The sequence below is a fragment of the Urocitellus parryii genome, chromosome 13 (genome assembly GCF_045843805.1).
Source record: "Urocitellus parryii isolate mUroPar1 chromosome 13, mUroPar1.hap1, whole genome shotgun sequence".
NCBI classification, from domain to species: Eukaryota; Metazoa; Chordata; class Mammalia; order Rodentia; family Sciuridae; genus Urocitellus; species Urocitellus parryii.
In genome coordinates this window covers 22972129-22997373 of record NC_135543.1, presented here as the reverse complement: position 1 = coordinate 22997373, position 25245 = coordinate 22972129, and the positions used below count along the sequence as shown (strand labels likewise).

Genomic DNA, 25245 nt, shown 5'->3' with positions numbered 1-25245 from the left:
TAGCCTTTTTTAGTCTTACCAAAAACCTTTGCATAAGGATTCTTTTGATAAAATCCTTTATAGAAAGGATTACATAACTTTATAAACTGCTAGGCAAATCAAATATTTTCAGTTTAGCACCTATCCTCCCAGGTTGTGAAGAGAGAATATACAGCATTCCTCAAAAAGTTGACCAAATTCCTGGTTATTCACCATGCAGATTATCCAGGTTGGTATGTTTATTGCTGTTAACACAGGTGGAGTTCCTGGGGCCTTTCTTCTTTAATGCTTTATAAGAAAATTTGTACAACCACCTATGGAAAGTCAGGTGCAGACTTAGAACTGGGGTAAGTGCTTATCCAAGTTTTGCTAACATGGTTCCAAAGTTTTGGCTAACCATTGGCAAGGAAAGCCTTAAGACAGATTTTTCAAGGCTCTTTGGAATATCTTGACCTCAAATTAGGTAAAAGAAGTTCATTTCATAGGTCATCCAATCTAAACTGGATCTTCTACAAAAGATCTCCCAAATTTATACTTTTTCATACTTTTGGAGGCAAATCTCAAAACTGATAGAGTAATTCTGGCATACAGTTCGAAGTCAATGGTCTTTCCCATCATTGAATCTATATACTCCAGTCTCTAGTACAGCCTAAGAATATGTCCAAAATCTACAATGAAAATACTTTTGATGGCTGTGTGGTACTTGTAAGTTACTGAGTGAACAGAAATTTAATTTCTTTACAAAAGATCTTAGAAATTTCTTTTTAACCAAATGGCAACTATTTACTCCAATTAGACTCAAATCAATTTCATAGATGGAATAATATTTTTGTCTATCACCAAACCTAGAAGGCAGATTTAAACTGAAAATTTAAGACTTGTACTCCCATATTAGAAAAAAATAGTTTTACAGATTTGGTAGTAAAAAAGACAAAATTTTGTAAACAAAGGATATACACAGTAGAATCCTACACAAATATGTGATTAAATTTAAAACTGGCAAATATTCAATTCACTATAACAATCATTTAATAAAAAAAGCTAAACATGGACTAGACAAGGGCGACATGTTCAACACCAAGTGCATACTAAAAAATCAGTTACAAGAATGAAGAGCATGTGTTAGAGAATGGAGAAACTTGGTAAGAGGAAATTTTCAATTTTAAGTACCTCTCTTCATCTAAGATAAACTGCTAATGATTAAATAAAAAACACCAAGGAGAATACATTCAAGTTAATGGAAACAAGTCTTTATTAAGTAACTTTTAATATCAGAAAAATAAAACTCTTATAATTCTCTTTACAGCAAATATATAATATCAGTGCTTTGGCCATCTTAAGTTAAAGGCCCTTTATCATAAAATATATGGTTTTAAACTTTACTCAAATTGAATTTATAATCCCTATGACTTCCCTACATATACATAACAAAAGAGTGTAGTAAAATTAGCAAATACTAAACTATATTGATAATTTATCATTCTTAGTTTGTGTTTTTTAGAAACAGTACACGCACCTAATATATGTCGATTCCTTGGCTTATTAGTTGCAGTGTACAATGCAACAAAATACAAAATACATGCTTGGTGAACATTCGTTCATATCTACAAGACGGCAGCTAGAGATTAGGTTTCAATACTGACATTTAACTATCCTACAAGCAATTAGCATTACATCATAATATGCCATCAAGGCAACTTTTTTATACTGAAAAAATCAAAATAAAAACCGTTATTTGTAAACTTTTATACGAAATGTAACTCTTCAAGTGGAAATAAAAAATAAAATTTGTCTATTTACTATTGAATACACATAGGATTTCATTTTTGTTATACTGAGAAAAAAAGTTCTTTTGTGTTGGGAAAATAACGCTTCAAAAAATAATTAGTAGAAAAACCCACCAGTATAATGTTTTGTCCTTTCAATGCCAGCACAGATTTGGGAACATATCGAGGATGAAGTTATAGACATCCATAGGTGAAATGTACAAGTGTATTTTAAAGAAATCTTTCCTTGTGATTGGAAATAGTTTTGAAATGAAGTAAACTGATTGGAGGTCGTCACAGCTGCTTTCGTGAGTTATGCCAAGGGCATTATTATCTCCCTCCCTATCCCCTACATTACTAAAAAATAAAAATATATTTATAATGTGCAAGACAAATATGGATTGAACATAAAATGTTTCACATTTTGATCTAGTCTAAAAATTAATCAATAGCTTGATCAGACTAATGAATGGAATGTTCGCATCCTCAATTATCAGCCAATGTAGATGCATCCCAAAGCCCTTCCTGAAATGGTGGCCATTTCCACATTCACTAAAGGAGGCTATGGGTAGGAATTCACAATAGAGACAATTGCATTCCTGATCCATTGATCATACCAGCCTTGAGCACTCTGGGCGAGATGAAGGTCAATGTAGCAGTTTTTGTCCCAAATTATAACCAGTGATCTAGTAAACTGCCATCAGCCCTATTATTACCAATAAGTAATCACAATGCATTAAAAAGTTACTTGCAATCCTGCAGAGTTAGGCATAAGTTGTTGAGAAATAAAAAACAAACAAACCTGTTTTGTCAAAACTGGCAGTGTAAAGAAGGCAGCACTGGAAGTGTCTGAGTCATCTGTAATGCCAAGTACCCTCCATAAACTCTTAATGTGGTTAGGCTTTGGGACCCACTGTTTGGAATCTCAGATGTATACCCTTTTCTCATAGGTCACACAACCTATGATCTTCGCTCAGCCAAGGTGAACTTCAGCTTTTGCAATTCTTACACAAGCTATGTCTCTGGGTCTACAGGATAGTATTAATAATTCAAACCAAACTAATAGACAAGAGACCACTTAGGTTTAGTGTTACCATAGCAGCCTTTTATAAGTTTACTAACAACTTTAGCCTAATCCCAATAAAGCCTGATAACAGTCATAAGAATTCATTAGGAAGTTTACTGGGGGTACCATTATACCCATGCCTTTACGAGTCCATATAGAGATATAGTATTTATGTATATATATATAGTTAAGAGTGAATTTGGATTGCCTGAGTAACAGCTGTCTGGCAAACTGGACATGATGGCGTTCTCTTTTCACAGATCTTGTTGGCACATTCCATGCAGAAGAGGTTGTGGCCACATGGAACTAGGGCAGCAATAACTTCATTCTCAAAGCAAATCACACAGTCGTGCTTTCTTCTTGATTCTGGAGGTGAGCTAGAGGTGGAACCACCGTTGGAAGAGGAGTAACTATTGGTACCATTAGAAAAAGCAGGGATGTATATTGGAAGGCCAACATGGTTGCCTGTGCTAGGTGGGTCGCTCCTAACCCTCCGAGCAAGTGGGTGTTCTATGCTCTCAGGAAATGTAGGAGACAGACGAGGAGTAGATGGCTGACTTCCTCTACGCTGAGTCTTCATGTTACCAGAAGGATCACTCCCAAACCCAGAGAGTGGGTTAACTGGTTCAAATGGAGTCCAGATAGTTTGAGCTGATGTTGGTAAAGAGTCAAAGGCAGGAGAGTCAACTGCAAGATCTTCTGAGCCTACAGATGGTAGTGTATCTCCAAACCAAAAGTTTCCTGTGCTAAAGGGGCTTGTTGGACTAAAGTCAGCCAGCCTATTGCTTCCAAAGTAGGAATCTGTGGAACCACTTCCTAGAGAACTGGAACTATCATTTCGATAATTGGATATCATTCTTGCGCGGCTAGGAGGAACTGGATTGGAGGAGAGCCACGCAGAGCCAAGAGTGCCACCTTCAAAGCTGACATCAGTACCATTGTAATGGAAATCATTCTCTTCATTGAGCTCTATATAGTTTCCTGTACGCATGGCAATATGCATTTCTATTTCTTCCCGGGCTCGGTCAACATTTTCAGGCATCCCTGTCACTTCAAAGACAGGCTCCTTATCTCTGCTTGGAGTTACTATATACGTGTGGGTCTGCTGCTGAATTCTTTTAATCGTTGCTCCTTTGGGTCCAACCACTAATCCCACCACACGATAGGGGACCCTGACTTGGACGGTGGTTTGACCGGGCAGATTAGGGCTACATGACAACCCTCCCAGGGTAGGGCCATTTTTGTTTCGAGATGCACGGATCATGGAGAAGTGCTCTGCAGCTGAGAGGATTTCTCTTTTGGCCATGGCAACATCTTCTTTCCGTCCAGTGACAACAAAAATGGGCTCTTCACCACGAACAGGTGTCTTGATATATGTGTTTGTCTTGGCTCTCAGTGCTTTAATTTTACAACCTGTTTGAAAGAAAACATTTCACAAAAGTCAATACTGACTTCAAAGATATTTGATTAAATTTTTTTGATCATCTTTTTATTGATTTCAAAGATATTTATAAATACAAATCACAGAGAGTGCTTTCAAACTAAATGTCTGCCAATGGGCAGTTTTTGTTTTCAAAAGTTTTAGAGTTTGCTCTTTGCCATAAAAACATCACTAAATGACAAAACTTTCCTCATTCTACTAGTGCTCCTATATCTGGAGGTGTACTTATCTGGTGGTCTTCATTTGGGCAGAGATGGTACCTCTACTGGAAGGCTGTAACTCAGAAGTCAGTCTCATTGTCTACTTCCTCTTGTCATTAGTCACTGCAAATGATGCATGAAGTTTTCTATATAGATAAGCTATACCGAGGGTTTGATTTTCAGAACACTAATAATTTACTACATTGTAGGGTGATAGTGGCAAAAAACATTAATGTGCAGGTGAGACATTTAACATTAATTGTCTCATTTAATCTATATAATAACTCTATGAACCAGACTATTACTCCTTTTACTTCTAAGAACCAGATTATTATACTCAAATTTTAACTGCTAAGGAAGCTAAATTGAAGCTCAGAAAAATCATATAAGTTGTTGTTGTGTTGTTATATGTGTTGTTTACACAACTAGTAAGTAGTAGAGCCAATTAAACTCAGCCTGATTTCAAAATTAATGGTCTTACTATTACTCTCTCCTTTCTAAAACTCAATTGATGACTACTGAATACTCATGGCTAGCAGGTCATTTCACTTCTGCCCTCACCAGTTGAATTCCAGGCTCAATCAGTTTACTCCCATCTGGGTTATGCTAGCTGTACTCATGCTAGTAATTAAATTATCTAAATTGTTTATCTTAATTACATATACTAGTGAGATATAAATATGAAACTAATATTGTATTTCTATGAAAACTGAGTGGACTGTTTTTGAAAATTCCAATAAAGGTAAGTATCTTGGGGGTGGGAGCTGACGTTGAGTTTCATATGTGCGAGACAACCATAAAAGCCCGGGGATAAAGAAAAAAAAAGTAATATAGAATGATTCAGCATCAACCATAAAGTTCTTGATCCATTCATAAGAAACAGATACTTGAGACTATATGAAATATGAGTATTGAATGTGGTTTTATTAAGGAAGGGCTACTCTGATTGGTAGAGCCAAATGGAAAAGGCCTTGGTTTCAAATCCTAAGGGTATTAAATAATACTGAAGACACATATGCATAACTTTTCATAATTCCTGACTTTAGCCAACTTAATTTGAATAACCATTGATTATCAGCACCAATGTCAGATTACAGGGCTTTAAACTATAACCAATGTCAAAAACACAACTAAGGCATAAAACTTTGGGGTTATACTTTTCAAAGATCTTAACATAAGCTAAGTGCTATTGAAGACAAGGAACACAATTTGGGCAGGTCTTTTTCTTAAATCTTCCTTTCTGTTCTTTGCCCCTGAAAAATTAATAATAATATGGCCTACAAGGCCCCTCTTTAGCTTATATCTGAATGCCTCTAACTTCATCTTTCACCACTCTCTTTTACCCTTTCCTCAATCCTTACACTCTTCAGTATGTTTCAGCCCATATTCATGGCTAGCAGGTCATCTCACTTCTGCTCCAACCAGTTGAATTTAGGCTCAGTCATGGTACATCCATGTTCCCTCATTTCCATGCCTGGAATCTTTCTTTGCCTTTTTACTCCTAGCTCTGTTTGCTTAACTCCTGTTAATCAGGTTTTGGTATAGATACCTCATCCTCTATGAAGTTTAGCCTCTCCCAGGACTGACTGATATGACTTTTCTCAGAATTCCAAAAGCACTGGGCAGTTGAATATCCATGTATACCACAAGACTGCCATGAAACATTTGTCACTGTTCTTCTATATAAAGACAGTGGGCCTTTCTTACCACATTGCATTGGATCTAAGCTTTTTTTTTTTTTGTACCAGGCATTGAACTCAGGGGCATTCAACCATTAAGCCACATCCCCAGCCCTATTTTATATTTTATTCAGAGACAGGGTCTCATTGAGTTGCTTAGCGCCTTACTGTTGCTGAGGCTGGTATTGAACTCGTGATCCTCCTGCCTCAGCCTCCCAAACTGCTGGGATTACAGGTGAGTCACCATGCCCATCATTAATCCAATCTTATTGAAGGGAGTTGATTATGCTAATTTCAATTTAGCACAGTCAAGAACAACTTTATGCCACCTACTCTTGCACATCTAGATCTCAACTACAAACGAAGATTCTGTTCCTCTCTCTAACAAACTGTGGAACTTATAAAGAAATGGCTGGCTTTTCACTGCTGGATCCTAGGTATATTATCATGCAAACACTGTGTGGTCCTTTGAAAACAGAAATACACGTGGAAGCATCACCAAAGAGACATCAAGATGATGCCTCTCTTCCTTCAAAGAGCTTTCCCAAGTGTCTTAATTTTCCTTCATTTTATTATACTTTCAAAAATCTCATCATTGGCTACAAAGCTAGCTTCAGAAAAGGGGAACTGAAGACTGAGTTGCTAGTTAAAGAAGTAAGAAACATAGTATATCAAGGTTAGAGATGTTGTAATGTTAAGGTCATATTCCTTTGAGAAGACTCTGGGGGAAACGGCCAAATGCAAAACTGCACAAAAAGCACTTAGCATAGGAACTGAATGAGGTATAAAAGGCTAAGGGAGAGGGTGGCTTGGGGGGGTTCTCCAAGAAACAGTAAATCAAATTTATGCTACTGTAAATGTGAAAACTTATTACAGAATGCTACTGTAAGTTTACATCTATAATGAACTACAGGAAGTTTTGTTTTTTTTTTTTTTTTTGTATGGGGGATTGAACTCCAGAGCACTCTACCAATGAGCTACATCCCCAGCCCCTTTTTATTTTTAAATTTGAGACAGGGTCTCACTAAATTGCCCAGACTGACATAAAACTTGTATTATTCCTGCCTCAGTCTCCCTAGTAGCTGGGATTTCAGGCATGAACCCCTACGCCTGGCTAAACCACAGAGAGTTTAAAAAAGGGTGGCATAACTTTTAGGTGTATATTATACTCTGCTTTTGCTCTATAACAGAATATGAGCTGGAAGATCAGAGCAACAAATTTTTCATATTTTATCATTAACATAGGCAAAACACTTAGCACAATAGATATTGCTTGAGACTAAGAATTAAAATCATATTCCACTGGCTAATCTGTGATTTATAGATGTCTTAAGAAAATCTGAAAGAAGCTGGGTGCAGTGGCATACATCTGAATCCCAGTGATTTGGGAGGCTAAGGCAGGATGATTTCAAATTTGAAGACAGTTGGGGCAATTTAGCAGTTAAAAAAGGTCTGGTGATACAGTTCAGTGGTAGAACACCCCTGGGTTCAATCCAAAATCTGAAATAAGTATAAATATGCATACGACTCAAGAAGTTACAGCCTTTATTCAGTTATATGAGTTTATATTCTGGGCAACAAGTTGACAAGGCAAGAAAGCTATCTGTTAGTCACATTCCTAACAACAGTCCTGATCATCTTGCAGAAAAATACTGGGCAAATTCTACTGAGGACAAAGGGCAAGTTAGTCTAAGGTTCTAGGATTGGCCCCTTTTAATTTTAACCTTTACTTGTGGAAAGTTAAACTAAGAAACCTCTCTAAACAACTTCTGAGACTATTAAGGAACTGTCAGTTACACTGTAGAATATTTCTATTTAATGCTTCATAGGTATATTATTAACAGAGGAAATATGGTTAAAGGTACACAGAACAATATCTTGCCTATATGGCTGTTACTAAAAATAGGTGTTCAATACACAGTTCATTGGAAAAAGAAAAGATGAATATTTTGAACTTAAATCACTTCTAAGATGTGGAGAAAGGTCTATATCATCTAAAAGGGTCATGTGGTTAGGTTTTGTACATCAGGAGAAATATATAAGTGAAAGATAGCAAAGCCAACCCTTTTTAAGCGATTGCCAATTAAAAACAGAGGAAAGTACTGTTTTTTTTTTCCTTAAATTTTATGAGTTTTACCAAAGTACCTGAAAAATCAGATTAGGATTGTTGGAAACTTCACACTTGTTTCATCCTAACACTTGTTTCTATAGGACAGTTATATTCTGACTTCCAACCAAATAACAGATGATTCCTAGAATATGAATACACTATAAAGTTAGGAACTACTTAAACAGTGGAGTTTATAAAAGGGTGACACAACCTCGAGGATGTAGGGAAAAAGGTACACTCATACATTGCTGGTGGGACTGCAAATTGGTGCAACCGCTCTAGAAAGCAGTATGGAGATTCCTCAGAAAACTTGGAATGGAACCATCATTTGACCAGTTATCCCACTCCTCAGTATATATCCAAATGATTTAAAATCAGCATACTATAGTGATACAGCCACATCAATGTTTATAGCAGCCCAATTCCTAACAGCTAAGCTATGGAACCAATCCAGGTGCCTTTCAATAGATGAATGGATTAAGAAAATGTGGTATACGGACACAATGGAATATTACTCAGCCATAAAGAAGAATGAAATTATGGTATTTGCAGGTAAATGACTATCAGAATATAAAGTGAAATAAACCAATCCCCCAAAACCAAAGGCCATGAATGTTCTCTTTAACAGGCAGATGCTAACACATAATGGAGGGGAGGGTGTGTGGAGATTAGGGGAAGGGAGGGGGTGAAATAGGAAAGACAGTAAAATGAATCGGACATTATTCTCCTGTGTTCATATAAGAATACATGACCATTGTTACCACATCATGTACAACCTCATGAATGGGAAGTTATATTCCATGTATGTATAATGTCAAAATACACTCTACTGTCATGTATGTCTAAAAAGAACAAATAAAAAAATTTTAAATAAAAAAGAGTGACACAAACTAAATGAGAATCTATTTTAATCTTATGGATGGAGATGGTAAGAATTTTTTTAAAAAAAGTATATTAGATTGAATTTGGTTGAAAATGCAAAGATATTTTTAAAAATAATGCAAGAATTTTTAATCTCAGAGTTACACAAAACTCATAAGCCATAAAAGGACTGATAAATCAAAAATTAGAGCAGGCTTTAAAAAAATTAGTTGATGGCAAGTCAGAAAAACCATAGTTAAAAAAAATATTCACAATTTAACTCACAAATGGCTAATTTCTCTCCTCCTATTCCCTCCCTTACATATCAAAACATTAAAAACCTAAGAGAAAAACAGCTAAAATAGTGCAAAGAAAGCAAAGAAGTGGCTTTGAAGATGGAAATTCCATAGGAATTATTTCCATAGGAATTGAGCTATAATTTTCTATCCATGAGATTTTCAAATACCAGAAACATTATAACACTGGAGTAAGAATGGGGAAAATGGCACTCTTATTTAGCTGTTCATAGCATGAACTGCTTTCTCTGGAGGGCTGTTTGCAGTATCTATCAAAATTATCTTATGCCTCTACAATCCCATTTGTAGAAATGTTGGCACAGGTACAGAATACCCTTTGTATTATATTATCTACTTATTGTTTAGATTAGCATGAAGCTAGCAGAGTTATAATACAGACTATTATATATTTGTAAAATTGGTTCAATGAGAGGGATAGGGCAAGGAGGAAACAGTTTTCACTGTATACTCAATACAAATATATAATCTTTTAAAAAAATGTGATTAAGAAAAGTAAAACAAATGATACTTTTACTAGTCATACTAATTAGACTTTTAGTTGGTATTATTTAGATTATTTTATATTACATGAACAGCAGGATAAATGATTCCATAATCTGAAAGTTGAACAAGGTTCTGTAACTTTAAAATGTAAGGACTAACACTTGTGTTCTTATAGTTATAGACAAAAACTAACATGGCAAGTTGTATTCAAGTTTGTCAAAAGACAGGAATCTAAACCAGTGGTTCAGAGGTCAAGGACTAGAGTAACATCAACAAATTGCATAGGTATAATTTTACCTTAATTTTGGGGGGGGAAATCCCCAAATAAAAAGTCTCCAACTTGCTGGTATAGGAACCCACTTCCTCTTTCTAAATCACTGTTGCAGAGGCAAACCTCTTTAGCTGCAGCCAGAGAACTCTGATATTTTCCCTACCTACTATAGCAAAGAATCCTGCCTTCCTTCTCTGGGGTGTAGAGCATCTTTCAGCCTTAACAACCTAAGAGGAAGGCCCTTTTGTTGGTGGGAGGAGAGTTAAAAGGAAGAAAAGGAACTGAAATGTAATTGTCTTTGGTGTTTTTGAAACTATGAGTTGCAATATTAACTTTGTGTTTTACAATCAACATAAAAAAGAAAAAAACCCCAATGGGTTTCAAATGTTTCACTGAAATATGTATACAATGAGCTTCAATATAAAATGTTACTTTTTCTGTGGGTTCCAACCACTAAAATTTAAAACCTCTAGACTAGATTTATCTTAGACCACCTTAAAGACCATTTTCTATAGTTCAATGAAACATATAATGTTCTTGCAACATACAAACCAGTGTAGTGAAGTGCGAGTTGTTGAGAACATATGTTAAAGATATAGGATTTTGCAGATGGAATTTGATACAGCTGAAAATGGTAATACTATATAGATTTGCTCTGTGGTCACCTAAAGTATCTTTTGGAGGCCAGAGAGCCTAGACATTAATAATAGTGAAAATTAAAACAAAACAAAAAAAAACAACAACTTTTCCAAGCTATCTGAAACAAGACTTGGATCCTCACAGCAAGGTTTTCCAAGTTGTTTTTGTTTTTATTCTAATTCTTAAAACTGATTCACTTAGGTGTTGGCAAAAAGACCACATGGCCTATCTTTACCATTTGTTCCCACTTTCCAGAAGAAAGGGCATTACATGATAAACTGAATTTATACTTAGGCAAAAAAATCCAAGGAGCTATATATCATCCACTATAAAATCCTTTAAAAAGATACAGTCCCTTCAGTAGATATGGCAGGCAGAATTCTAAATGCCCCCTTACCCTCATTTCTGGTATATACATACTTTCAGTCAATTACAGTCTATGTATCCTTGGAAAGGGATGTTGTAGATGTAATTATGATCCAAGTCAGTTCACCTTAAAACAGGGAGGTTATCCAGATTTTCTTGGTGGGTTTGACTTAAGCATGAGCCCTTTAAAAGTTTTGTTTGTTTGTTTTGTCTGCTCAGGAGGAGGTTCAGAGATGTGCTCTGGCTAAGGGGGGAGAAAGTAAACAATCTGTGGTGAATTGCCTATGGTGACCTCATGGCAGTGGCCTCTAGGAGCTGAGAATTAGAAGGAAAATGGAGGCCTGCATTCTCCAATCCTGAAGAAATGAATTCTGTCAATAAGTGAGCTTGCGTGAGACATGAACACCTAGATGAGAATGTAGTCCTGATCAATATTTTGATTTCAGCCCATTGAGACCCTGAATAAAGAATTCAGACACACCATGTCTAGACTGCTGACATACAGAAACTGAGATAATAAATCTGTGTTGTTTTAAGCCACTAAAATTTATGGTAACTCTTATGGAGCAACAAAAAACTACTACATGGTTCTTAAGCCTTTAAGAATTCCACAACCACTGCCTTAAGGGAGCTGAGAAAAAAATGTTATTTGTCTTATATTCTTATTCAGTACCCTATAGGATATTCTAGAAGGCTTTCAATCAGAAATATTCAATATTAAGCAGTAGCTTAACATCAAATATTATATTAATAACATGTTATACCAAATCTAGAATTGCCAGTCCAGATTTTTTTTTTCTATCCTTTAATTTGCTTATTACCTGCTTTTGTTTTATGTTGTCATACCAAGTCACTAAGTGGCTTCAATTACCAAATTTATTATTTCAAGAATATAGCTCCCCTCCTCATATCTCAAACCCAGCTGGGAAAAGTTTTCTGCTTTTACATACTCATGTGGATCCACCAGATGATTTGAGACACACTCCAAATAGCAAAAGGTCCATAATCTTAATTACATTTGAATAAACACTTAAAACAATCCTTTGATATTTTCATAGTTAGATAGAAATTTTCTGCCTTCACATTATCCCTTTCCTTTCTTTCAATTTCTCCCCTTTCTTCCAAGTACCCAAGCTTTTTTTTTGTTTTTAAATTAATTTTAAAAAATACATGATAGCAGAATGCATTACAATTCTTATTACACATAGAGAGCACAATTTTTCATCTGTTTGTATATAAAGTATGTTCACACTGATTCGTGTCTTCATATTCAAGTACCCAGCTTTTTAAAGAAATAAAGTATTTGGTCATGAAATTTTGAATCCTAATTCAGGAGTGAATGGCCTGCGCAGAGAACAGACATAAAATACAGTCAGGGAGAGGTGTGTGGAATCACAAAACAATGAAACAGGGTGAAGGGATAGAGGTAAAAGTTAAGCCAGGTATGGTGACACACACCTGTAATCCCAGCAATTTAGGAGGCTGAGGGAGGATGATCCCAAATTCAAGGTGAGACTTGGCAATTTAATAAGACCCTACATCGAAATAAAAAAAGGTCTGGGGATATAACTCAGTGCTAAAGCACCCCTGGATTCAATCCCTAGTAGACTCCCCACACAAGAGTTATAAATTAAATAGGAAGAAAAGAAGAATACTATAAGCTAGGTGTTGAGAAGGACTTTTATAAGGTTTAACTGTGTTTATGTTGAGAAGTGAGTGGTTTGGTGGAAAATAAGCAGAAGCTGTTTTCTCCTTTATCCTAGGGGCTTTGCCTAGGTATTCATAGCTAAATCACTCCTTCTTGGTGCTCAAGAGCATTTTACCAATTATGAGATAAAGTTCAACCTAATGCTTTTTATCCATACAAATGTTAAACTTCCCCTCTAAAGGTACAGATGCTACTTTCAGATAGTGTAAGGAGTTATAAATATTTCTGACCTCAAGAAGCTCACAGTCTAGAAAGAAAACAGTCATGCAAGCAATACCGATATAAGATAATTGCTTTAATAAAAGCAGGCATACAAGGTAGTGGGAACATACAAAGGAGAAGGCTTTACCGCTTATAGCAAATGAAAGAAGGCTTCAGAAGAATTTGAACTGAGGCCTGAAAAAAGTGATTTTTGCCAGGTGGAAATTCTAGGAGAGTAAAAGAACTACAGGTCAAAAGCAGGCAATGAAGGTTCAGAATGGCATAGTGGGTCAGTATTGTGAAAGCTGGCAGAATGGGGATAAGGCAGAAGTCTTCAATGCCAGATAAGGGAAATAACTTTGTAGGTGCAAAGAATTTTGTGTAGAGGAGGAACATATCAGATGTGCATGTTAGACTGATGGGAATATATCAGTTAATGTTCACAGACTGAAGGCAGAGAGACTTACCTGAATGGCCATAATAATAATCAGTAGAAAAATGCTAAGAGAATGAAAGAGAGTATGCAAGATAGAAGCCATGTATACATAATACTGTTCAGTTCTAACATCTAGTATATTTATTTCAAGTTCTTATACTGTTGATTTTTGACAAGGAAATTTCTCAGAAATGGAACTATTGAAGTTTCCATTTACTCCATAAATTTTACACACACACAGAGTTATGGTTTGAATGTGAGGTGTTCCCCCAAAGCTCATGTGTCAGACAATGCAAGAAAGTTTGGAGGAGAAATGACTGGGTTACAGCCTTAACCTATTCAGTGAATTAATCCCTAAAGGGATTAAGTGGGTGGTAGGGTGTGGCTGGAAGAGGTGGGAATTGGGGCATGGCTATATATATTTGTATCTAGTGAGTGGAGTCTCTCTGATTCCGCTTCCCTCCGCCACACTCTTCCACCATGAGCACCAAGGAATGGAGCTGGCCTTCTATGGACTAAGACCTCTGAAACCGTGAGCCCTCAAATAAACCTTTCCTACTCTACAATTGTGCTGTTCAGGTCCTTTATTCACAGCAGTGAAAAAACTGACTAAAACATACACACCTTATTGTAGTTTCCATTTACTCCATAAATTATACACACACACACACACACTCACTCTTATTTATACATAGTGATTTAAGAAAACACAAATACAAACATCACAACTGTACTATAGAGATGTGGCTGTAGCTCAGTGGTCCAGTGCTTGCTTTAGAAAGTTTAGTTGCTCCTGGGTTGGATCCCTAACACTGTAGAAACAACAAACTGTATGTACATTTTCACTTTTTGGTAGTCCTTTTGTTATACCTGTCTTCAAAAATCTGCCCCTCACACCTGTTTTGAAGAGAAAAGGATCCTACTTGGAAATCATTACATACATTCTTTAGTAAAAATGAAGAGAAGGGAGTCAAAACTTGAATGGATCTTTTTACCTTCAAGAAAACTGAACTCCTTGGTCTGATTTAAAACAAAACAAAACAAAACAAAACAAAAAACTACCTTCTCCCAAACTTCATCATCTCCTAAGCATGTCTTATCTATTCTCTCTCTGCTCAGATTATTTTCTTAAATAGCCTTAGAAAACCTTCCTTGCATACTCTTTCCTCCCCAAGTTACCTCAGTAACAAAAAGGTCACTTGGTCATTTAGCAAAGCAAAAAATCTGTGTGTGTGTGGGGGGGGGGGGAGAGAAAGGGAGAGGCTCTATGGAAATAAAGAATAATAAAAACATGGGAATAGACTTCTTAAATGAATCCTTTAAGGCCCAGTTCAAAGGAAACTACAAGAACTACAAGTTTAAAGGAAACTATCTGCAGAATTGGGTTGTAATCAATGCCTAGTAACCTGCTGTTTGCATATCAGGTCAGTCAACTTCCAGGCCTTTTCTAATGCTGACCTTTTTGGATCAAGTCCCTCTTTTAAGAAATACATAGTTATCTTTTTCTCTCTGAAGTTTAAAATGTACTTGAGACAATCACACACTACCATATTTCAAATGAATATATCCATTTATTCTTTCTTTCACAAAGGGTTGGCAGAATAATGATTAAGAACTCAAGACTAAATAGACTATGGCAAACCAGTTTGGTCAATGTAAGCAGGTCAACTAACCTCCACCTCTCCTTCATGTGTGAATAATTATGATTAAAATATTTCGCTCATTTATTTATTATAACGATTAAACAAATACTGTATTAAAAATGCTCATTGGGAATGTAGCTCAGTGGTAGATGAGTAAACTCATCTAGTATCTGGGAGACTGGACCTACTTTTGAAATTAAAAAAAAATGCAGAACACTTTTAGTCTTCCTGGTTCTCTTCTAGATTTTCATTTAATCATCAGATTACAGTGCTTTAGAAAGGGCAGGAAAGAGCTTAATTGGATTGCTCAAATCTTCCAGATGTTTATAAGATCTCAAACCTAAATTGTCTTAATTCCACACTTTTTTCACTACTCTATACTATTTCCCTGTAAAAGCACATCATTTCAAGTTTGTGATATATTATAATTAGAAAGGGGTAGTCATTTTATTTAATGATTTTATATAAAATAAGGTCCTTTCCCCTTTATAACAGTCTAGACCATTCAAAAGTTCCCTTCACTTTTCAGTAACTCAATTTCAAAATTATTGTCAAAGTCTGATAAATAACAGCTAAACTCCAATAAAAGACTTGTTTTATTCCAATATTTCAATAATAAATAATATAGTTTAAGGATGCAATGTACCCCTAAATGTATAATATAGTATTAACAGCTTTTCTTTCTAGGGTCAAGGGTCAAGTGTAATTTTTTAAAAGCCAAAATTGTCTGAATTTTTAATTAGGAATACTGTTCATCTCACACATGACAGCACTTCAAACAGCTCCATTTACATGACTTTAGTTTTATTATCAGTTTTCATAGGGACATTTAATGCCTTCAACCAAGTAGCATCTACTGCCCTTTAAAAGCCCCAAACAACTCAACTTGGACTGTCTCCTTAAATACAGAGCTAGGAATTAAAGGCAGGAGTGAAAAAGTCCTCATTACTACAGTACAGAAAGTAAAATGTAAATAATAAAATGGAAAGTCTCTAATCTAGCAACTCAATCCAATCAAATAAACTGCAAGTGTCTACTTTACTTTAGGTAGTTTAACTGATATTAAGGATGCAAAGATGACTAAGATCTAGTTCTGCCCTTACTACCTTGTATCAGTTTCAAGCATCAAAAGGATTTAGTGTTTGTACATGTTCATGTGTAGACAATGATCAATCATTTTCTTATGTTGTTGGTTGTTGATGGTGTTCAAATCATCTATATCTTTGCTGATTTTGTGTCTCCTTCTACTGCTCATTGAGATAGGAATATTGATTGAAGTCTTTAGTTATGTTAGGTTTAGACCTTGGGCAACTTGCTTATAACTCCTCAGACCTGTTTCCTTATCTTTGCAATGGAAATAAGAACAGATCAAATGAGCTGATACATGCAATTCTGCACAGTGTCTGACACACTTAAATGTTTGTTAATACAAAAGTCAAATGTGCTGATTTTCTACAGAAGTTGAAAACATTTAAAAAAATCTATCTCCTAAAGAAAAAATATATTTAGGTTATGAAATACATGTTAAGATATTATGAACTCTGCCCTTGAGAGAGGGCCTAAGTTGCTTAGGGCTTTGCTGAATTGCTGAGGCTGGCCTTGAACTTTTGATCCTCCTGCCTCAACCTCCTCAGTCGCAAAGATCACAGATGTGTACTTGGCTTAGAGTTCCAATTTTAAATTCTGTAAACTTAAAAAACAAGTAACTTTGATGTGAAATCAACCAAATTGGTATTTTGAAATCTGGTTTATTTCTACATTTCAGGAACTATCTTTAGAAAGAACTCAAAATATAAGAACTTTGAGAGATCATCTCATTTTACACAAGAAAACTGAAGCTTAGAATTGCTCAAAGTTATAAACTAATGTTTCTTAAAATCACTATCATCCCAACCTGCCTTCTTTTCTTGCTTTATGTTTAGAGTAGAAAAGAAATCCTTGCTCACTGAAGGTATTCTTTTTTTTTTTTTTTTTTTTTTTTTAAAGAGAGAGTGAGAGAGGGGAGAGAGAGAGAGAGAGAGAGAATTTTTAATATTTATTTTTTAGTTCTCGGCGGACACAACATCTTTGTTGGTATGTGGTGCTGAGGATCGAACCCGGGCCGCACGCATGCCAGGCGAGCGCGCTACCGCTACCGCTTGAGCCACATCCCCAGCCCTGAAGGTATTCTTCAGAATATGAACAAAACAAACTAAAAATCTCCCCCTTCCTTTTTTCACTTAATTATATTAAACAAGAGGATTGGAAATTTAATGAAAAGGTTCACATTTGGCCTTCTATTAACTATGAAACAACCAGAAGAGGGTGTAAATTAGAGGTGAAAGAACAATTTTCCTAACTAGGGAGTTTTAAATTATGTTCATGCCCTTTAGAAGATGTTAACAAATCCTCTAAAAGAATTGTGGGTGCAATGGTGCATGCCTATAATCCCAGAACCATGAAGGCTGAGGCAGGGGCATCCCAAATTCAAGGCCAGCTTGGGTAATATGAATCCACCCTCTCTCAAAAAATAAAAAAGAAGGGCTAGGTATGCAGTTCAGTGATAGAGACCTTGTCTAGGATGCACAAGGCTCCTGGGTTCAATTCCCCATATAGCCAAAACACACACACACACACACACACACACACACAACAAAAAAACTCCCCATAAACCCAGAAAAGAAAGAAATATTAGAATTGTCTTTTGGGGTACCATGTAACAGAATCAATTATTTTTAAATGATTTCCTTCCAGACAAGCTTAGATCTCTGCCAGGAAATACATTTTCAAAGCTCCATTTTTTTTTTTTTTTTTTAAATTGGTACTGGGATTGAATCCAGGGGTGCTTTACCACTGAGCTTTTTTTTTTTTTTTTTTTTTTTTTTTTTTTTTTTTAAGAGGACCTAAGTTGCTCAGGGCTTTGCTGAATTGCTGAGGCTGGCCTTGAACTTGCAATCCTCCTGCCTCAACCTCCTCAGTCGCAGAGATTACAGATGTGTACTTGGCTTAGAGTTCCAATTTTAAATTACTATAAACTTTAAAAACCAGTAACTTAAATGTAAATAATTTTGTTAGGAGCATGAAAGAAATTCATCAGTTAAAATACATTTCTGAGATGGGCACAGTGGTGTGCCAGTTACTGGGGAGGCTGAAGCAGAAAGATTGCTTGAGCCCAGGAGTTCAAGGCCAGCCTGGGTAACCCAGGGAGATCCCATTTTAAAACAACCCCCTCCCCCCCATACACACACCAAACAAACACAAACAATTTTACCTTACCTTACATATAATTTCTCATCTATATACTTTCAATTGTATAATAAATTTATATTAATGACATTTTCTCAAACTTGATTCTCATGACAAATATGGGGGTAGGCAGGTGAGAGAGGCACCCAGAAGAACAAGTAATAGCAATAAGTTTTCTCCATTAAGGAGAAACTGAGGCTCAAACTAGTCATTTGTCCAAAATCATAGACAACAAGTGGTGAAACTAACACAAAGAGGATAAGGCAAAAGAAGGAAGAATGATAGAGGAGAGGGCAATGTTTATGATCAGTGCCAACCCCATGTTCACAACCAAATCTTTATGCTTAATTTCAATGACATCTCCAGTTTTCATTAAATAATTTCTTTATTATTTTATGTCCTGGTCTTATTATTCCATGATATAACTTTACTGAGGTCAAATAAGCTTCCTACTTACTGCAAAAAGGCAATGAACCACGTATAATTGAATTGCCCTTAAATTCCAAATACAGGGGGCTGGGGTTATAGCTCAGTGGCAGAACGCTTGCCTAGAATGTGTGAGGCACTGGGTTTGATCCTCAACACCACATCAAAATAAATACTCATCTACAACTAAAAAATATATATTTTTAAAAAAGACTGGCACAAAAGAGGTTCTGCAGTTACTTAGTGTAACTTAAATTCCTCAAAATTGGTCATAGAATCAAGACTTGAACTGATTAAATAGCATTAGACTGAATTTAGTATAACTGGCCTTGGTTTTTTTTTTTTTTTTTGAGGGGAAGTACTGGGGATTGAAATCAGGGGCACTCAACCACTGAGCCACATCCCCAGCCCTATTTTGTATTTTATTTAGAGACAGGGTCTCACTGAGTTGCTTAGTGCCTCATTTTTTTGCTGAGGCTAGCTTTGAACTCGTGATCCTCCTGCCTTGTAAGCCACTGGGATTACAGGCATGTGCCACCACACCCAGATGGGCTTGGTAATTTAACAGAAGATGATTTTAAAGGTATAACTATCAGATTCAATCTTTGCATATCTCTATATAGGAATTAATGATATCATGGGCAAAGTTAAATGTAAACCCAGAAATTATGGTATGTAAGCCATCTGGGAGGCATTTAAGTATTTAGTTTAATAAAAAATATCAATCACCTAAAAATCAATAGGATTTTAAAATAAATTAACCATGATTTATCTGGAGCTTCTTAAAACATTTTTAAAATTGCAAATACATCAATTTAGTATCTTTTTTTAAAAAATATTTTTAGTTGTAGATTAACACAATCCCTTTATTTTGTTTATTTAGTTTTACATGGTACTGGGGATTGAACCCAGGGCCTCACACATGCTAGGCAAGTATTCTACCACTGAGCTACAACCCCAGCCCCTCAATTTAGTATCTTAAGAAAATTATTTCATTTTCAAGTTTAAAATGACAAATTCCAAATAGTGGAAATTACATTGTTTAAAATTCTACAACAATCCCATAGATTATAAAATAGTGCTGTGGTAGTCATCTAATATTCTGGCTCTCTCCTTGTGGGCATACTGTTATAATATGCCTTATAGTCCACTTGAAATTAGGTGTGGCGAGATGACTTACTTTGATTAATGTAATACGAGCAGATATGATAATTATTACTTCCGGGTCTAACATTTAATAAAGACTAGTGCAATGGCTTCTCATCTTCCCGTACAAAGGAAAATCAGTAACACGTGAGATGGTCACTGCTGGGCTGGCCTATGTCCCTGAATGACTAAAACAAGCAAAGTCCCTGTGAATAATAAAAGTTCCAAGTATCTAACATGCATTTAATCATCAATTGGTTCTAGTTCCATTACATAAGAATATAATGTGTAAACCTATCTGTGAAAGTTCAGAAAAGGTAAACAGTATTAACTACAATGGTTCCAAATTAATTTCGGATTTGCTTTAACAAAGTAACATGTGTTTATCACTTACAGTTTCATATACGTCAACTTATTTTTTAGGGTCTCTCAAAGTATTGCAGATATGATTATGTCTAGCTGCAAAAGGAGAGTCTCTGGGGCCTAGGGAGTTTCAGTGACTTGCTTAAGACCGTGAAGTAAATTATTTGCACAGAGTAATCAGAATTCGGTATATCTATTTCTGATTGTTAGCTCTTTCCAGAATACCTGAACAGGGACTGTCACAGGCAATTCAATGTAGTTTACAATAATTTATTAACATTGAAACATACATTGTAAAACATCTTTTTTGCATTTAGTTTAAAGCAACAGCATTAAGCTTTCCATAAATTCTTTAATTTATATAAACACCAAATTCAAAAACCAAATCAGCAGTATGTTAAGTACTAAAAATAATGCTATCTTTCCTTGAAAACTTGAGATGTAGAGAACTACCCAGAATTCCAAACTATAAACACTGTTGGAAATCTTTCTAGATAGAAGTCTCTAATAGAGCAACAGTTCTCAAATATGTGACTCTGTGGATAATTTTTAGATTGCTTATAACCAGAGGGTAAAAAATTACATCCTTGAATTATCACATTTTTTCCCCCATTTCCTTCCTAGTGAATCAGAATAGTTCATCAGAAAGAAGGCAGCAGATTCACACCCATTTGTAAAGTGATGATAGCAACTGAAACTATCCTAATAGTTCCTGAGCCTATACACACAAACTACTATAAATTTAAAATTTAAAATCTAGAAAGTTATAGTATCCAAATTTGGAGTCCACTGCAGTGCAGGAAAAACAAAAACACAAGAATTCCTATTTTCATTTTTACTCAGTTCTTTAAAAATTTTAAGTTTTATAATGTGCAATGTTTTACCATACATATAATTCATACACAAATATCCAGATATTGGGGATATTTCAATTTTTTTTGACACAGTAAATAAAAAAGCTAAGGATGACTTTTCTAGACTAGGAGGTTAGAGAACACACATGCTCCATCAATTAAAGTCCCAGAAGAAAACAAGATGCACATCTTAAGTAGCAATAAAAAACTGAGTTGCTAACCCTTAAATGACTAAACTTATAACATTCAATATTTACTTATAGTGCAGTTAAGAATACATCTTGAGATCTAGTTTAACTCTTTAGCCTTACTAGATATTAATGACTATATAAATGAACAAAACCTGTTGACTTAAATCTGTTAGCCACTGTCAATGGGTCTTGTAGGCACTATACTTAAAAAACAAAGATGTTTCTAAATTTACAAAATTAGGTCTTAAAATGCGGTCAGACTTCTTTTTTATGTCTATATTCTAAAACTTCTTTGATTACCAATAAACCTTTTTAGCTCCTGACCTTATTTTACAGTATTATCAGATTAACAATAGATGTATAGCTAAAAAACAACAAAACAAAACAGAGCCAATTTAACATTCACAAAGACCATATGCTACTGGGGAGTAAAACAGGAGGTCAAACACTCTGCCAACTTTCATCACTATCAAAATCAGTGGTTTGTTTTTTTGGAAGACACTAGAACCAGAGGCCATCTACATGAGTTGCCAGTCTATGTGACTCAGAATTCCATTTGTCCTAATCTTTGCTTCAGAGCTGAAGTCATAAATGTCTCCATCTGTGACATAATTATTTCCAAAACCAATTAAGAGATGTCAAACAGAAAATTATGACTTCAGGTAATGAATAAATGGTAGGAATTGGTAATTCATAAGGATGAATATTTAGCTCCTTCAAAGCAAACAAGAAAATGAAATGATTTGCTCTGTTTAAGTCACTTAGGACAGGTATTCTCTCATGGGGGAAATTACTGCACTAATAAAAGGATGTGAATATTAGAAGTTACTTAGTTCTCCATAGGAGCGAGCAAATACTTCACAGGTTTTATTACCATGCTACTGGAGTGTAGGGGTGGCAAAGGGGTCAATGATCCACTAGTTGAATGGTTCAAAACAGGAAAAGGGCAAGACTTTCTGCCCTTAAGATAAGATAAAGGAAGATGACATACTTTTAACAGTACTGTCAACTCTGGGAAAATATTAATCGTAAAGGAACAGTCAGCAATTTGTCTCCATGTTCTAAGACAAATAGATTTATATTTTCCTTATTAACCAATAACCACAGCACTAAGAAAAACCAAGAATTTAGCTCATTTATAACCATGCAATAGATGGCACAAAATAAAAACCTGAAATCTTCTTTAATTTTAAATAATAGTTTTGCATAAAGGTAAGAGTTAACACAATTAAGGACTATTGTACAGCACTAAAGGGTATGGTATATGAAAGACAAAAGCTTGTATTAAATTAAATCTACAAAATATATTCTCTTGTGCTATATAAAACTGGCATGTAAATGTTCTTTTCCTTTGTTATCCTACACTGTCACCATAAAAATGCTGGAGCAACTTGTGTCAAGTTAAGTGGTACCTTAGCATGGCATTCATGATTCTATATTCTGTCCTCAACAGTTGCCTTGCGAGCCCTTTTCTACCACTCCCCTTTTACAGATTTTAAGCATCTCCAAATTCAACAGGACTTGCCCATCACACCTAGAAATAATTCTTCCATCTTTCCTCATATTGTTCCTTAGCCTTTTTTCAACTTCCATTTGTTAAGCTTTTACCTATTCTCAAAAGCACTCCTGGGTGACTTTTTGTTCATCATACTAGAATTAGAACCATTAACTTCATATTAGTTTAGTGTCATTCTGTTTATTAGACTGTTAGCTTCTGATAACGGGCAGAAAGTTTGAATCAATCTCACTTTCTCAACTTAATCACCATAAACTCAATACCTGACAAAATACAAGTGTGATGCATAGCAACCCCTCATCATTCCTGATGGACTAGTTCTGAATTTATAAATTGAAATGTTATTATTTCATCTTAGGTAGGTGAAACAGTTCTCTCCTGAATTATCCTAAATAGCACCAAAAACAGACAAATAAGGCAGGTGAAACTGATTAACTAGGTTGACTGAAATAAGCTTTCTCTTCTATATTCACATTTCAGATTTTTTTCTTATTAAAATCTTAGGGATAAGAAAAGCCAACTCTTGATATGTGAAACCATTTCAGCAGACCTCTTTATTTATGTGTACTTTAGACCACTTGGGAAAGATGAGATCATTTAAGCAGCAGCGCCATCATCTCTTTATTTGACCCCAACAATGCTCTCAACCTAACAGTACAGAAACACATAGCAACCAAGGCTCAACCATATTGTAATAAGGCGGCAGCAGGTAATATTTACCCTTTTGTACAGCGGGGAAAAGCTACATTAAAGAACACAGAATCTTCCCTAAAAATGTCGGATATGGAGGTACTCTGGGCATCCCCTTCCCCCACCTTCACAAATCTACTCCTGGAATCTGAGACATAGGTCCTTTGTCTGAACAATGTGGGAGGAGTCTGTCTGCAGTACTGGTGTGTTGGCAAGTGGAGAATTTATTGAAAACTGCATAAAAGCCTAAAGTTCCTTAATTACCGTTCTGTCCAATTTTTCTTCATCGTGCACCCTAAAGTGTCCTAAAAGACAGCCAATGTGCCTTTTTGAGAATAAAAATATAACCTTCGAGAACACTAAGATAAAAAGAGTTAGGCTGCTCTTCAAAAGCTAAGTTTCAGAATAGCGGAAGGGGGTAGAGTGTGATACGGTCAACTTAAACATCCCTTCCCTCTTGAATAAGCTCCTTCTACATGTCTCCATTTCTGCCCATTTCTCATCTGAATAAACTGTTCGAAGGGAAGTCGGGAGCTCTTACAAGAGGCTCTGCTGCGCAAAGTTGCAATCTCAAGCTCTCCGCACACAACACCGAACCTGCAACTCCTGACCCTACCTTTTACTACCCCACTGAGGTTTCTGGTGCCACGCCAGTCTGGTGTTCCACGAATACAGCTCGAATAAAGTGAACACCACCGGATTGGATGGCCGGAGAAACTCAACACTTTATCAATCAGAACGAGAGGAACGATGTGGGTTTTTGCAAGGTGACCCATCTCATCCCGTCGCCCCTCGGATCCTCCCAGATACCTAATCGGTGGACTCTTTGGGTTCCACCTTTTTCCGCCTCGAGCTCGTTTCTTTCGTCTCCCACCCACGCCCGGGGCCGTGCCCTGCTGGACATCCCCACTTTCCGCACTCACCCTGGCGGCCGACAATCTCGGCGACATGCTCGGAGCTGGGCACTGGGACGCACTCGGTGGTGTTGACGCTCTTCCTCCGGAGCAGGGCCGCCTGTTCCCCGTTTAGGGCTGCTGCCGCCGCCCCGCCGCCGCCGGGGCCGTAGGCGTGGGACAGCATCGCCGCCATCATGCCCTGGGCATCGTCCCCTCCGTAGAGCACCCCAGCCGCTGCGGCTGCGGCCTCCCGAGCATCGAAGCCGGCGCCAGGCAACAGCACAGACCCCAGGGGCCCGCCCGGGATCGACTGGGTCTGGGAGGCGGTGGCCGCGGGCGGCGACAGCAACAGCAGCGACGGCCGGTCCTCCTCCTCTGCCTCCTCCAGCTCCTCCTCCTCCAGCAGGTCTCCGTCCAGCTCTGCTTCCTCCCCCTCCTCCTCGTCGTCCTCCAGTTCCAGCTCGGCCGCCTCCGAGGCTGCGGGCCGGCCGGGCGGAGCCCGCTCCTTCGGAGACAGCCCCGCCGCCCGCCGGGCCTGGCCCTGCGCCGCCGCCGCCGCCGCGGCCCGGAGCGTCGGTGCGCCGGGCTCCGCTGGGCTGGGGTCGTCGAGGCCTAGCGCGGCCAGGCGCTCCCTCAGCAGGAGCCCGTCCCCTTCGAGCTCCGGGCCGCCCGCGGGCGGCGGCAGCGGCGGCGGCGGCGGCGGCGGGGGCGGCTGCGGCAGGGGGGCCGGGGCCGCCGCCAGGGCCAGGGCCGCGGAGCTGCCGCTGGGCAT

The 25245-nt window shown here is 37.1% G+C and overlaps 1 protein-coding gene across 1 annotated transcript; it reads right to left on the bottom strand.

The window, feature by feature from the left end:
• Nucleotides 1-1259: 1259 nt before the first annotated feature.
• On the bottom strand, nt 1260-25245 carry Mex3c (mex-3 RNA binding family member C). The gene is made up of 2 exons (XM_026393795.2): nt 24501-25245; nt 1260-4224 (listed from the first exon to the last, which is right to left on the bottom strand). Exons 1-2 carry the CDS (start codon nt 25243-25245, stop codon nt 2999-3001), a joined length of 1971 nt encoding a protein of 656 aa, XP_026249580.2. The 3' UTR covers nt 1260-2998.

Excerpts from the sequence above, each read along its gene's own strand:
- Mex3c (XM_026393795.2), bottom strand. The coding sequence starts at position 25,245 with ATGCCCAGCGGCAGCTCCGCGGCCCTGGCCCTGGCGGCGGCCCCGGCC. Across the intron at positions 4,225-24,500 it reads CGAGATTGTCGGCCGCCAGG|GTTGTAAAATTAAAGCACTG; the intron begins GTGAGTGCGGAA and ends TCTTTCAAACAG.